Source organism: Myodes glareolus, chromosome 15 (genome assembly GCF_982192425.1).
Source record: "Myodes glareolus chromosome 15, mMyoGla1.1, whole genome shotgun sequence".
Classification (NCBI taxonomy): domain Eukaryota; kingdom Metazoa; phylum Chordata; class Mammalia; order Rodentia; family Cricetidae; genus Myodes; species Myodes glareolus.
In genome coordinates this window covers 73,019,922-73,033,438 of record NC_142040.1, presented here as the reverse complement: position 1 = coordinate 73,033,438, position 13,517 = coordinate 73,019,922, and the positions used below count along the sequence as shown (strand labels likewise).

Genomic DNA, 13,517 nt, shown 5'->3' with positions numbered 1-13,517 from the left:
CTGCTCCTTTGAAAAATCATTCTCTTGTAAAACAAATGTATATATGTAAAGGTCATTTCCATTCACGAGGAAACTTCTGTGATCCGAGGAAACTGTTACCTAGGTCTGCAGAGACTTCTAGCGGAAGAAAACATTGACTCACATTCCCATAGCAAAGCTGATTGTTGTGGGCGTATGTACCCTGTGTGAAGATGTATTGCTTTAATTGGTGTAACAAGAAGGCCAATAGCTGGGCAGGAGAATATAGATGGAACTTTAATGTTGTGATACTATGTTTGTGTTCTGACAAATAAAGCTAGCCTGGATATCAGAGGGTGGAGGTAGTCACTAGTTAACCATAGAGGTCTGCAGGTCTGCATGGACAGAGGGGAATGGATAAGGCAGAGTGGAGACAGAATCTCAGCCCCTTTTAGTCTCAGATTTCATAGAGGTAAGAACTCTGGTGGCCGCTGCTCTGCTTCTCTGATCCTTCAGCTTTCACCTCCTAATATCTGACTCCGGGTTTTTATTATTAATATTAGTTAGGATCACACATCACTTTCAGGCAGAGAGAACACTGGGAGAAAAAAAAAAGGGGAAAGTCTTCAGCCAGACGTGGAAGAAGGATGGGCAGTGTAGAGACGTGGAAGAAGGATGGGCAGTAGAGAGATGAGGTAATGTGGCATGTCATCGTTTGAAGAAATGTCTCCATGTCGTTATTTGCACCCTGGTAGTCCTGACAAGAAAGTGTAACTTCACCTGATCTGTGCTCAAGGTGCACTGCTGGCCATGTCATAAACATTCTAAAAAACAGAAGCTTTCTATACACCTGCGTCTTTGTTATGACCTAGTGTGTAATTTAAAGCCTGAAGCTTAGACTGCTTTGTTGTGATGTACTCTTGAGATTTGTTCATTTCACTGTTTTTTCTAATGTGCCAGGACATTAACATGTTAATAAACTGTTTTTAACAAAACTCAATGAGAGGTGTGTGATGTCTATCCTTTATTTTAACTTTTATTTTTATAGTGGTTTAAAGCAGCTGTGATCACTATGGATGTAGGAGGGAGGGAAAGGAAGGTGAAGCCACGGTTCAGCTTTCCTCTGTTGTACCCATGGCAAAGCCAAAGGGAAGAATCAAGGTGAGTCTGACCCAATCTCGTCTCTGCAAAGCCATCTGTCTCTTCCCTGAGGTTACACTGACCCCTTAGTCCTCAGCACCTCAGCCCTTCTGGGAGTCCTCTCCTTCTCTCCTTCATGGTGCCTTTCCAGTAGGATGCTGACCCTCTGGAAACATTATGACAGTCAGTCATGTGCTGTAGTCACTGCTAAAACAAATTAAGTTTGGATATATCCAAAAGCAACAGTTTTTAAAACTCTATTTTGGCAGGACTTAATACATGTATATTCACAGCAGGCCAGTGAAGAATATAGAGCAGGTGACAGTATTCAGCAGGCCGACCTACTGGGTGAATAATTCTCTGTTGATGAGCCCTGCTAGGTGAAGTCCGTGGGGTCACTGGCTGTGGGGATCAGCTGTTTTGCGTCTACAACTTCCTCACATGCCACCACTTTACCTCCCTAAGAACAGCAGCTGTGGGGTTCTTCCCACAGCCTTTTGGTGAGGTGTTTTACACTTTCTGTGTGTAATTATGTCTGATTTGTCAGAAGGATGACTTCTTATACTGTGTAATTTCGGTTAATACAATAGATTTTCATAGCCAGGCCTTTAGCTAAGACCTCAGCAAATTTAAAATAGGCTAGATGCCCTGGAGAGGAAGTGTTCAAGCACAAGTTTTCGCGTGGCTAACAAGGTCAGGCAAGCAACAACTGCAGTCCCAGTTTCTCGCTTGCAAATTGTCTGGCACATAAGACACAACTCCCTGTCTCAGTAACTGACTTTCTGCACATATTCCTAACTCATTTTTATGTTATAAAATTTAAGGTCTAGCTAAGTGTTTATGCAGAGTGGAAGAATGTTTCTTAAGATTTGGGATGCTTTCAGGTCCATAGAATGGAAGAATGTTTCTTAAGATTCAGGATGCTTCCAGGTCCACGTCTCTCACCTTGTGCTTTCCTGCCTGCTTTACATACTAAACTCAAGGTATCTGGCTGACACCCAAACATTGCCCTGGCTATGATCAGTTTTACTTTTTCAAGCCGGAAAGAAAAAAAATGCGATTTCTTATGTGTTTATAGAATGGCACTTCCTCCGCTGTTTATTTAAGAAATATATGCAGCTCTTATATAAGCTAGAGTTTTTCATCCTGTGTGAGAGTATTTCCAGGTTGCAGTAATAAAGAAAATTATCTTCAGATCATATGAGACTGGGTTCCTTCCTAAAGACCTTTTTAGAGACACAAGAAAGTTTTCCTAAGCCCTTGCTACTCTGAGGAATATTTACTACCCTTGAGCAAATCTGGCAGCTGGCCTCTCGGTCTGTAGTGTATATTACATGTTTTACTCAAATCTCCACATCCCTTAACCTATTATTTCTTACCCTTAAAACGGTGCACGCCCTTAATCCCAGCACTCAGGAGGCAGAGGCAAGCGGATCTCTGAGTTTGAGGCCAGCCTGGTCTACAAAAGCTAGTTCCAGGACAAGCAACAAGGCTACAGAGAAACCCTGTCTCGAAAAAACCAAAAACCAAAATAAAAACAAAAAACTACGTGACTTACCAACTTTGTGAGCTTCTTCTTTCTTGGTTTCTTCATTGCACTTAGTGCCCCCTCCATGTGTGGGGTGTAGGACAGCCAACCGGACCCTGGAAGACTCTCAGATGGACTGTTTCCCTCAGGAGCCATTGCCCCTCCACTCAGGGTGAGACATAACGAGGCCCTTATGCAGCCATGCTTGTTGCAAGGCTGGGTTTAGCCTGCATAGGGTTGTCCAGGTAGTATTAACCACAGCATGTCCATGCATGAGATGGCACTGACATTTCTAGCAGACACTCACTATATCTGACTCGGACGTTCTTTCCACCTCTTCTCCCTCATGCATCCCTGACTTTTGGAGTTAGAAGTGTGTAAGGGGGCTTACACACCTTACAATGTGTGATGGATGTAGGTGTCACTTTTAGACTAGAGCCCCCCACAGGCTATTGTTCTCTGCACCCTGACCAACTGCGAGTCTGTGAGTTATTCTCTACCTACCACACAGTCTTTCCAGGGGGGTGTGGAGAGGTGCCTCACTTTATGGGTATAAAGATGAGAACTTGGGTTCATTTAGTTACTGTCCACTCATTAGAATAACGGCATTAAATTCTCCCTAGGGCTTATAACCTAATCAGGCACAAGTTTATCACCAAAATAACATCACATCAGTTACCATTTGTGGAATAAGCTTTGAAGCCAATCAGAAAATGGTGGTTACTTCCACACCTTTCCCGCCATTATTACTCTATGGACACAACCTGCCAGAGCATTTATTCTGCTCCCTGGGTTCACGGCTGGGTGAGACTGTTCCTCCCACAGTAGCACGCCTAGACTGTGCTCTACTATGAATGTTAGCCAGATGGATCTTTTATGTTGGTGCCACCTAATCTGACAGCCACAGTTCTTAAAATAAGAATTCTACTTTTCCCTCAGAACTTGCAAATGAAATAACCCTTGTGAGAAAGTTACAAGTCACTATGATTATTAAACCATGTAAGACTAGAGTACCAAGAGTAGTCTCTCACCTCAGAAAGGCTCTTAGGTCAGTGAGAAAGGTAGGGTTTTGAAAGGTGAAAAGGAATACTCACATCACACAAGGTGTAGACTGAGGTTTTGTTTCTTACACTATATCCTTCAGTATCACAGAAGGAGGGACCGTTCGACTTGTAAAACACTAAAGAAGGGCATTTCTCAAGAGGGACTGTTTGTACTTATCTGGGTCAGTGGTTCTCAACCTTCCCAATGCTGTGGCCCGTTAGTACAGTTCCTCAGGTTGTGATGACCCCATCCATAAAAATTATTTTCATTGCTACTTCATAATTGTAACTTTGCTACTGTTATAAATTGTAATGTAAATATTTTTGGAGATAGAGGTTAGCCAAAGGGTCCCAACCCACAGGCTGAGAATTGCCGATTGAGGTCCTCTTCCAGTGCTGAAGAATCCTTTTTATGAACAAAGGAGATGCAATTTACTTGAATGAAGAGTTTCCAGAGTGGAGGAGGTGTAGTGTCAAACTGACCTAGCCTCTCCTAAGCCATTTGATTCCCTATTTGCCTTATTTACTTTAAAAATCTTCAATTTTAATGAAGGTGTAGTTTCTTGCCCTTGAAACCATTTCTACTCAGGCTATCTTTCAATTGTCAAAATTTAACAACCAGTTAATTATACAGGGCCTGACCATTAGGCCAGGGTTAGTAAACTTTTCATTCAGAGGTCGGTCCAGCCAGCTGTCATGGCCAGTCTTGTTAAAAGCCATGATGGCTAGTTTTATGTCAACCTGAAGCAGGCTACAGTCATTTAAGAGATGGGAACCTCAACTGGGAGAATGTTTCCGTAAGATCTGACTGTAGACATGAGTACAGGGCAACTTCTTAATGACTGACGTGGGATGGCATGCCGTAAGAAAGCCGTCCGAGCACCCCCAGAGAACAAACCAGTTCGCAGTACCCCGGCTCTCTGCACTTCTGGCCTCCAAGTTCCCACCCAGTTTGAACTCCTGTCCTGACTCCCTTCGATGATGAAAAGCGTTGTGGGACCCTCTGCCAATGAAAGCCTTTTCTCCCCAAACTTGTCATAGTGTGAAACGTGATCCTATCAAGAAAAACCTGGGCAAAAGCTGAAAGATCAGAGAGGCAAAAGAGCGGCCACATTTCTTACCTCTGAATCCCCAGACCGAAAGGGGGTGATCTTGTCTCTACGAATCCTCACACTGAATGGGGGAATCCTGTCTCACCAAATTCTAAGACTGAAAATAGGGGGTGTGGGTGTGGGATGGTCCTGTCTCTGTGAAATCTCAGAATGAATGGGCCTAAGATCCTGTCTTCACTGTGTAGTTGGAGGTTGTTCATTCATTCCCAGCCACCCTGGCCTGAAATATTCAAACAGAAACCCTATTAATTACAACACTGCTTGGCCAATGACTCTAGTGTATTCCTAGCAAGCTCTTACATTTTAAATTAACCCATTTCTATTATTTTCTATTTTACTATGAGGCTTGTGGCCTATCAGCAAGATTCTTGCTGCTGGCTCGTGTCTTTCCCCTTTGGTGGCTACATAGCATCTCAATGACTCATCCAACTTTCTCAAAGCATTCTGTTTAGTTTTCCCACCTAGCTCTATTCTGCCCTATCATGGGCCAAAGCAGCTTCTTTATTCATTACCTAAAAAAGCAACACATATACAGAAGGACTTCCCACACCACCACAGGCCTTATATTCCTGTCACCACCTCCCTAGTGCTGGGATTAAAGGCATGTGCCTCTCAAGTACTGAGATCAAAGGCATGAGTCTCCCATGTGTTAGGATCAAAGGTATAAGATCTTAGGTGATGGGATCAAAGGTGTATGTACCACTGCCTGGCCTCTATGGTTAAATAGTGGCTAGCTCAACCCTCTGATATCAAGGTGAGCTTTATTTGTCAGGACACAAACAATATATAGAACATTTTTCCATTTTCGTCTAAACAAAACACAAAGGTTTTATTTAACATAGAAAAACTATATACAACAAGTACAATAACTATACACAAATATATATATATATGCAGTAATTACATTAACAATGTGAATCCATTAGCATTTGACAAATTCAGAGAAAATACTCCATTATCTATCTTATCTTGGTGAGTACAACTACTGCTAATATTTTTAGAACTGCCCAAGCACCTTCAGCTCCCTTGAGGACTAAGGAAGTATTTTCTCAAGTAATGTACAAATCTTCCCTATCTTCTGTTGATATGGGATTCAAGGAAACATTAAAACAGGCACAATAAGCTAGGGATTTTCTCTCCTGTTTTCAAGTAATTTGTGATTTGGGAAATGATGACAATCCAAATGAGAACCACTTCCTTGCATAAATTCTTAAAGAAATCAAGCAACTACCGAGTATAGCAAGAAGGACCTTTAGAATGGATTCATCCGCCAGCTACTATCAAATGAATTGCTCTTCTTTATGCAAAATTCCATCTTACTGGGAAAAATAGTAAAAGTAGCAAAGAGCCTTTTGGCAAAGATATCTTTGAGATAACACCCTCACTGCGAGCCAGCTGACTACGTTGTCGACTGACTCAGACATCTGACAGATTGGCACAATGGCCAGCTCACCCAATTTTATGGTTCTTAAAGATGCACCCTTTTCTTTTTCCAAGTTTGTAAAATAGAACCTTTAATTCACTGGCTCCGTTAGTGCTTACAGATGGCCCTTCTCATGGTGCTGCTGCATCTGCTATTGATGAGGGGTCAACTTCTTTTCATCTGATTGATGAGGGGTCAACTTCTTTTCAAACTAACGAACGTTCTGCTCAGAAAGTGGGGATAGGGGCTGGTTCGAAAGTGTTAGCAATTTTGCTTAATCAAACGTCTACTCTTTCCACTGGCTCCTGTGATAGTGCCTGCTTATCTCCTCACACTGAAACTGCTCTGCTTCCTGCTTCACAGACCGCGATTTTCTCTTTGCTGCGGGCATTACAGTCCTCAATGCGAGCACAGAATTGCGCTTTCTTGTGGACCACATCCCTGCCCACTCCCAATTTCACAAGCTTCAACAGGGAGAGTATAACTATTCCTCCCCCTTTTACATTCTAAACCATGCTCTTTGTACTTAATTATCTTAATTTAGACTCAGAAGGCATTTCTGCTTCCTAGAAATACCCTGATTATCAAATACACACACACACACACACACACACACATACACACACACACACACAAAACTATGGTAAAAGGGAAAAATCTGCCCAAAAAAAAAAAAATAGAAGGGACTGGATGGTCTTTTGACTTCCAGAAGAGGGGGTGCTTGTATCTTTCCACAGGATGCTGATACACCACTCTGGGTTCCAGACTGTTTGATTCAGCCATATGTAGGGTTCTCCAACTTCACCGCTGCCCCTTGATCCAAAGATGGCACACACCTCTGCTGCAGTCCTAACCATGCCCTCGGCTACTGCCATTGATCACGGGCGGGATCGTGTTAATCTGAAGCTGTTGGCCCACTTCCATCTATCTTGGCTTCCACAACTCAGTTTGCAGTCGGTGTGACATGCTAAGGCAACTTGGAAGGTTTCTTTGCCAACTTGGGGGCAAATCAAGGCACTTACATCGCATGCTGAAGAAATGGTTCAGAAGTAACCCTCTCCTCAATTTCTTTTTTCCTATGATGACTTTGCTTAGTATTCAGGTATTATTTTCTCTTGTAGCATTATGCTAGGCTCAGGAGCAGCATTGGACCTATGTCCCTGAGCCACCTTTGTTCCATCCTGCCGTTTGGGATTATGAGGAAGTTAAAGTTGTGGTGAATGACTCCAAGTTGATGGGGGTGACTCAGATGCCTTTGTATATCATAGGGTTTCTGACATTTGAAGTTGTATGGGCTATGCAAACAGGTTGTCTCTTCGTTTCTCCCCTGCGGGAATTTCTCCTCCCTTCGGATGTATTAGTCTTTCCTGTAGGGCTTTGTTAGCCGATTCCCCTAGGTGTGGCAGATCTAGGGACAATCATCATTTTGGGACACTGAGCTTTGTGTCTGCAGCGGATAGGCTCCTTCTAACAGTTTTGGCTACTACCAAAGAAAAGTTTGTAGCATAATGTCATGGCGGCCTGGCGCCAGAGGGTTAGCAAGTAACCCTTGCTAGCCATGAACTCCTGCTGGGATATAACTGGACTACCTCTGGAGTTTTCACTCAGCCCCTAATCCATCCTTTGTGTTACGATACTTTTTTTTTTTTGCGCCAAGTTATATGCATCAAAAGTCTCCTATCATCATGCCCTCCTGTTTAAATAATGCTAAATACAATCACACTTGGGAAAATATTAGTCCTATCACATGGTACCCTGTCTTGCATTTTCCCGAATAAAGGAGTCATTTATACTATAAAGGACACAAATAAAAAGAGTTATGATTGGTCATTTTCCAATCCAGGTATTGATTATAGAAATTATTTTACTTCACACTCCTGCCTCACTCCATTCTCCTCATTTCTCCCCTCCCCCTTCTGTTTCTCTCTCTCTCTCCTCTCTTCTCCTTCTTCCTTTTCCCTCCATAACCCACTGAATAAATATCCAACTTCAAAAAAATTATTTTATTTCACTTTTTCTTGGTAGGACGATCTTATTTTAAAACCAACTCCTGTGGATCATTGGTTTTCCCAGGATGGGTCATTCCCATGTTTAAGCCCTCATGTTGATTCTATCTTCAAAGACATTTATATAAACTCTTTGCGGCTACTAACTATACTTTTATTAAAAGACCTTTACAGACCTCCTATTTATTCTGGCTTACACACCTTTTGTAATCCTTGTTGAAGGTGTTCATGGCTCACTTTCAGTTTCAAAATATGACACTTCTTACCAATTTTTTGTCTTAACTGCTTTATTACTAACTGTATCAATCTAACTATGTCCCTAGGTACTATTTTATTTGTCCACAAACTTCCCTATATTCTTCTTCTTGTTAACCTTTGACCTTGGTATAATAATTTGGGTATATATGCTATGGAAACTATTCCTAATCTGCTTTTCCATCCCAAATGCTTTATTTCAGTCTTTGAGTATTTCTGCCTTATTTTCTATTATTGGAACTATAACTGCCTCTACTATGGCCATTGTACAGTACATATGGCTGATCATATTAATACATTGTCTAAAAAATGTTTCTGATACTCTCTTTACTCAATAATCTATTGATAAGGGCCTGGTCAATAGGGTTAAAACATTGGAGGAGGCAGTTTTATACATAGGTACACAGATTCAAAATATTAAAGTTAGACTTACTGCAGCTTGTCATACAAATTATAAATGGATTTGTGTTACACCATTGTCTTACAACGGTTCTAATTATCCATGGGAACAAATTCAGGCTGATATTAGAAGAATATGGAACAGTTCTAATGGAGATATGAATATTCATTCTCTCCATGAACAAATTACAACGACATCTTTAGATGTCTTCTGCCGAAAAGAAAGCATCTCATTTTTTAAATTCAATTACCTCTTTTTAACTATAAAACATTTTTGGACATTTATCATTAATTTGGTTGTTGCTCTTGGTTTATTTTTTATTTTAATCATTCTCTTTCCAGCCCTCTATATAAATTAAGACTTGCCTTTCTCATAGTCCTTCGTGATGTTCATGAACTTCAATTTAAAAACAAAAAAGATGATGGGAGCCATGTGGATTTCTTGGGGGTTCCTGAGAACAGCCTGAACAAACTCTCCTTGTTGCAAGGCCCTGGAGAATCTAACCCATTTTTGGCAAGGCCCATGGCTAGTTTGCTGCACAATTCTGGGCAGGACCTCAGGAGCACTCTTCTTGCTTCCCTTATACAAATTATTGCTGGTTAATTTGAGTTTCATTTTCTTAGAGCTATGGATGAAATGGCTATTTACAAAAGGAAAACCTCCCCGCTGAAGACTTTCCTCTGGGTGAACCAGAAGGGATGTTGTTAAAAAGACAGAGTGCATTTGAGTTAGCCCCTAAAGTCTTTGATGTTTCAGGTGTGACCACGAATTCAGGCTTCTTAAGAACAGGATGTTAAATGCACCTTGTGACTATCCTGAAACAGTCACAGAAGTTCAGGACAATATTACAAATTTGCATAACTGTTCTAGATAGAATGATTTTAACCACAAGGATCTTAGAGAGATGCTAATAAATAGATGATATCAAGGGTTAGTGGAACAGTCTGGGAATGAAGCATAATTACAGAAGCCCACAATGCCCTCGTCCTTAACAGCTGTGCCAATGCTGTAGAAAGCTGGGAGGAGAAACACATGGGAACAAGAGGTAAGCAGGGCCAGCTAGAAAGAGTAAGCTTTTAGTTATGTAGCTTACACGATGGTGGGAACTCCTGGTATATTCCCTAGAGGAGATGTTAGAGTACAGAATGAAGTGGTCCAGCCTCGGCTGATGAGTTGACTATGATGAGTACAGATTTGACTGGAGTGAAATATTAACCGCTAGGGGCAAAATTCTCTTTCTGTAACCACCAATGCAGCCCGTGAAACACACTGTTCTACCTGTAGGTGTGCCTAGTCAGAAAACTTCCTCTGTTGTTTGCTAGATTGCTTGTGCTTCTAATATTAAAGCTATGAGTCAAATAGGTAATGATTAGCAGTGGGAAGGTTGGGGCCGGAAAGGGAATGAGGTGAGGGAATATGTTGGCAGTTATTGTTATTATTAGGGAATGAGATGAGGGAAAAGTTGGCAGCTATTGTAAGAAATTAGAAACTTAAGAGAATAAATAAGATTGGAAAAATGTTTAGGCAAACTATTGAAACTGTAAAAATAAAAATGGCTCAGGCTATCTGGGCCACTTGTTTGAAACAGATGGTCAGAGTTTTGTCACTGAGCCGACTTTACACACCCGTTCCAGGTCTCCCAGAACTGGGAATTAGGAGACAGTGTCCCAGAACTCTTACTTTTAAATCAACCCATATTCCTTATCTATGCTTTGTCACGTGGCTCATGGCTTATTATCTCATTTTCTACACATCCTGCTTCCTTGCTGACTGGCTGGCCTCTCCTCATGACTCCTCTTTCCACCCTTGTTTCTCCAGGTACTCACAGAATTTCTAGTCAGAATGATTCATTTTATGTATTTTATGGGTTGAAGAAGGGTAAACTTTTAAGGCATTTGTAGGATTTCTCTCCAGTATGAACTATCATGTGTCCAATAAGCTTATAAAGATTAACAGTCTTTGCCACATTCCCCATACTTTTGGAGACTGTGTTCAGAATAAATTTTCTCTCTCTCTCTCTCTCTCTCTCTCTCTCTCTCTCTCTCTCTCTCTCTCTCTCTGTTGCCTAAGGGATGAAGAAGAGTAAAATCATTTACCAGCTCTTCACCGTTGATGGTTTCTCTCCAGTGTGCTGTTGAAGGTGTGCAAAGTAGAAAAGCATTTCCACACTCAGCGTACTTGGAGGGGTTATCTTCAGAATGGAGTGTTTGATGTCATCTAAGGCATGAAGAGGAAGAAAAACATTTGCCACACTCTTCACAATGCTATGATTTCTCTGCAGTATGAACTTTCTTGTGTCTCCAAAGGGATGAGCTATTACGAAAGGCTTCATGGCACTGTTCACACTTGTAAGGTTTCTCTCCAGTGTGAATTGCTTGATGTCCCCGAAGACTCCTGGAACAGGAAAAGCGTTTTCCACATTCTACGCATTTATAAGGACTGTCTTCAGAATGGATTATTTGATGGCGTCTGAAGAACAAGGATGAGTAAAAACAGCTGCCACACTCTTCACACTTGTAGGGATAGTCTTCTGAGTGAACTGCCTGATGCCGTCTGAGGGTTGAAGATGAGAAAAAACAGCTCCCACACTTTTTACATTCGTAGGATTTCTCTGCAGCATGAACTCTCTTGTGTTTCCAAAAGGTTGAGTATTTACGAAAGGTTTTGTGACATTCTTCACACTTGTATGGTTTCTCTCCAGTATGAATTGCATGATGTTCCCGAAGACTCCTGGAACAGGAAAACCATTTGCCACATTCTACACACTTATAGGGACTGTCTTCAGAATGGATTGTTTGATGTCGTCTAAGGGATGAAGATGAGGAAAAACATTTACCACACTCCTCACATTTGTATGGTTTCTCTCCAGTATGAACTGTCTGATGTTCTTGCAGGTGTGCAAAGTAGGAAAACCTTTTGCCACACTCTGCACACTTGTAGGGATTGTCTTCAGAATGGATTGTTTGATGTCGTCTAAGGGATGAAGTTGAACAAAAATACTTGCCACACTCTTCACACTTGTAGGCTTTCTTTGCAGTGTGAGCTGCCTTGTTCCCAAAGAGAAAGGCAGGCTTAGTAAATTCTTTTCCACTCAGTTCACACTGGTATGACTTCTCTGCAATATGAACTCTCATGTGTCTCCAAAAGGATGAGTGATAACGAAAAGCTTTATGACATTCTTCACACTTGTATGTTTTCTCTCCAGAATGAATTATTTGATGCACCTGAAGTCGTAGAGAACAAGAAAAACTTCTTCCACAATCTTCACATTTGTAGGGATTTTCTCCACAATGAGTTCTTTGATGTTGCTTAAGGAATGAGGGATAGCAAAAAGATTTGCCACATTCTTCACACTTGTAGGGTCTCTCTCCAGAATGAATCCTTTGATGTTGTTTCAGCATCGAAAGATAGTAAAATGATCTGCCACAGTCTACACACTTGTAGGGTTTCTCAGCAGTATGATTTTTCTGGTGTATAAAAAGTGATGAGCGAGTATTGAAGGCCTTGTGACATTCTTTACACACGTAGGGTTTTCCTCCAGTGTGAAGTCTCTGATGAATTGAAAGTGTTTTATAAGAACTAAGGGCCTTACCACATTCTTCACACTTGTAGGGTTTCTCCCTTGGATGAATTCTCTGGCATTGACTATGTAGTGAGTTATAATCAACATTGGATGTTGTTCCTGTTAAGCAAAGTTGAGATATGAAGAAAAGCTAGGAAATATTCATCATACTTACAATACTTTTACGTGGAGAGATTTATTACTACATATTGAAACATCAGTGACAAACTACAGTATATTTCAAACCAACAGGCACTGAGGATGAAGGATAAAATATTGTAGCTAGAAATAATTTATACTCATAGTAGAATAACAGGCACAACAAAATAGAGCATAGGTATAATAGCTAACTCAGTTGTAAGAGCATTTTACTAGCAGAAATAAGCCTATTAAACAATAGAGATATTATCTGTTTATGAAATTATAAAGTAGTCAAGCCTTAAACAAAGTTAATTGTGATTGTGTGATTCTGAGTCATCATCAAAATACAAAATCTTTATCATCCACATAGAGTTTTATTTTGAAAGGCATAAAGGATATGCTCTACAAAAAGTCCACTGTTGGGAGCTGCAGACCCACAGACCCTGAACTTTCTATGACCTTTTTGCCTGTTGGAGGTAAACATCTTGTTTTTCTATGCTTATAGCTGCTCTGAGCACAGAACCCTCATGAGTTCCTGATAACAAGGACGTGGTTTCTGGTGGGCTTGCAGCTGAAAATCCTGAGAGCTAGGGCGTGGCTACTGGCCAAGGAGAGCACTACGTAAGCTGCCTTGGAACACAATAAAACTGGCGTTCTTGCTTCATGAGTGACCCGTGCTGCCGGTGTTCTTTAATCCCCAGGCCCTTGCCAGCTGTGGTTCCAGGTGGCGCAGGCACCACAGTCCACAACAAGATGAGATAATATAGCTCAAAATTCAGGACAAGATTTTATGTTTTATTTGGAGGACAGGAAAATATATATCTGAAACATATCAAGTCATGATAAAAAAAAGCTTCAGGTTCATCTGTGAATTAGAGTAGTTTTGCTGAGACAATATATTTGTCAACTAATAGATGAAAAAAAAATGAACTATTTCCTCTTTTGTTTA

General features: G+C 41.1%; 1 protein-coding gene across 1 annotated transcript in view; it reads right to left on the bottom strand.

The window, feature by feature from the left end:
- Positions 1-5,525: 5,525 nt before the first annotated feature.
- Positions 5,526-13,517, bottom strand: part of LOC125415875 (uncharacterized) — a 38,372-nt gene continuing 30,380 nt past the window's right edge. The window contains exon 4 of the mRNA XM_087896997.1: positions 5,526-12,547. Coding sequence (XP_087753123.1) covers positions 11,130-12,547 — 1,418 coding nt within the window. The 3' untranslated portion in view covers positions 5,526-11,129. The remainder of the gene's footprint in view (positions 12,548-13,517) is intronic.